Below are 1,197 nucleotides of genomic sequence, written 5' to 3'. Positions count from 1 at the left end.
TTCACAAAGCGCGACTTGAGAGTGTATTTACGAGGAGGAGGCGATGGTTCTGGTCCAGACGGGAGATGTTGGTGTCATCGACTGAAATACATAAACATGTATTTGATTCTAATATTTTACTTTGACTGAATTATGTCTTAAAAACGTATTTAAAAAAAGAGTGTATTTTTTATAATGAAATATTAAGTTCAAATTATGAATTATTTTTTATAATGAAATATTAAGTTCAGTTACATACCACTCATTTTCCCTCGGTCAGTGAAGGCATCATTGATGTGAATTCCCGCTGAAACTTGGACGTTGGTCTTATACCATTGGTAAAAGTGTGATAAGACGACCAGTGGCCCTGGACGTGTTCCCTGAGGAGCTCCACGACTCCCTTTAACCCTTCCTGCTCCTCCTTAGGCTGTGAAACTTTGCAAAATGCATCCAGCTCATTTTCTTAGGCCTGAAAGCAGAAACCAAACGAGCCTTGATGTGTTTTGCAGCTGTGGAACATCAGGTGGGTCTTTTCAAATCGACCTGCCACGTCATCTGTGTTTGTTGGACAAAACATGGCACATAGGTTTGAACCAGAGTGAAAACATCAGACTTTGGGCGAAAGTAAAAACATCTTCGCCAAAGCTAAAAAGAATTCATAACTGGAGCTCTTCATTCTTCTGGTGTTCATCAAGTCCCAGAAGACCATGAGTGAAGTTCCTCCATAATTCTACTTCCTCTCAGAAATCTGGAATCCAGGCGCCAGTTTCTCCACTCTCCACTCTGTGGCGTACTAGTCTCTTTTTTAGTCTCTCTCTCTGTCTTTTATCTTCTCCTTAGGCCATGTTTGCCAGCTACGTCCCTGAAATCATAGAGTTAATAGGAAACCGCAAGAAATATGGTGGTTCCTATAGTGCGGTTAATGGGAGAAAGTAAGTATTCCAGAGAGTTCTGCTGCCGTGGTGGTGATGGTGGTTGTGGTTTTTTTCTGTTGCTGTGTGTGCGGTACAACCCTCTCTGCATGCTGTTTTTTTTTTCTTTTCTTTGTGTTTGTTTGTTTGTTTGTGTGTGTGTGTGTTTTTTTTCTGTTCCATGCATGTAGGCCATGTTTGCTCGCTACGTGCCAGAAATTGCTGCTCTCATCCTTAATCGGAAGAAATACGGAGGGACTTATAACTCGACACGGGGCAGAAAGTAAGTTGGAAATCCAGACAAGGT

The 1,197-nt window shown here is 41.6% G+C and overlaps 1 protein-coding gene across 11 annotated transcripts in view; it reads left to right on the top strand.

Annotated features, from left to right (window-relative positions):
• kcnma1a (potassium large conductance calcium-activated channel, subfamily M, alpha member 1a) overlaps positions 1 to 1,197 on the top strand; it is a 117,097-nt gene that overhangs the window by 56,836 nt on the left and 59,064 nt on the right. For all 11 annotated transcript variants that reach the window (XM_025060921.1, XM_025060922.1, XM_008321465.3 and 8 more), the window contains exon 9: positions 820 to 911. In XM_025060921.1, the coding sequence (XP_024916689.1) occupies positions 820 to 911 (92 nt within the window). The remainder of the gene's footprint in view (positions 1 to 819; positions 912 to 1,197) is intronic.

Source organism: Cynoglossus semilaevis, chromosome 12 (genome assembly GCF_000523025.1).
Source record: "Cynoglossus semilaevis isolate Cse_v1.0 chromosome 12, Cse_v1.0, whole genome shotgun sequence".
Classification (NCBI taxonomy): Eukaryota; Metazoa; Chordata; class Actinopteri; order Pleuronectiformes; family Cynoglossidae; genus Cynoglossus; species Cynoglossus semilaevis.
The sequence above is the reverse complement of the archived record's forward strand: the minus strand, read 5'-3'. Positions and strand labels throughout refer to the sequence as shown.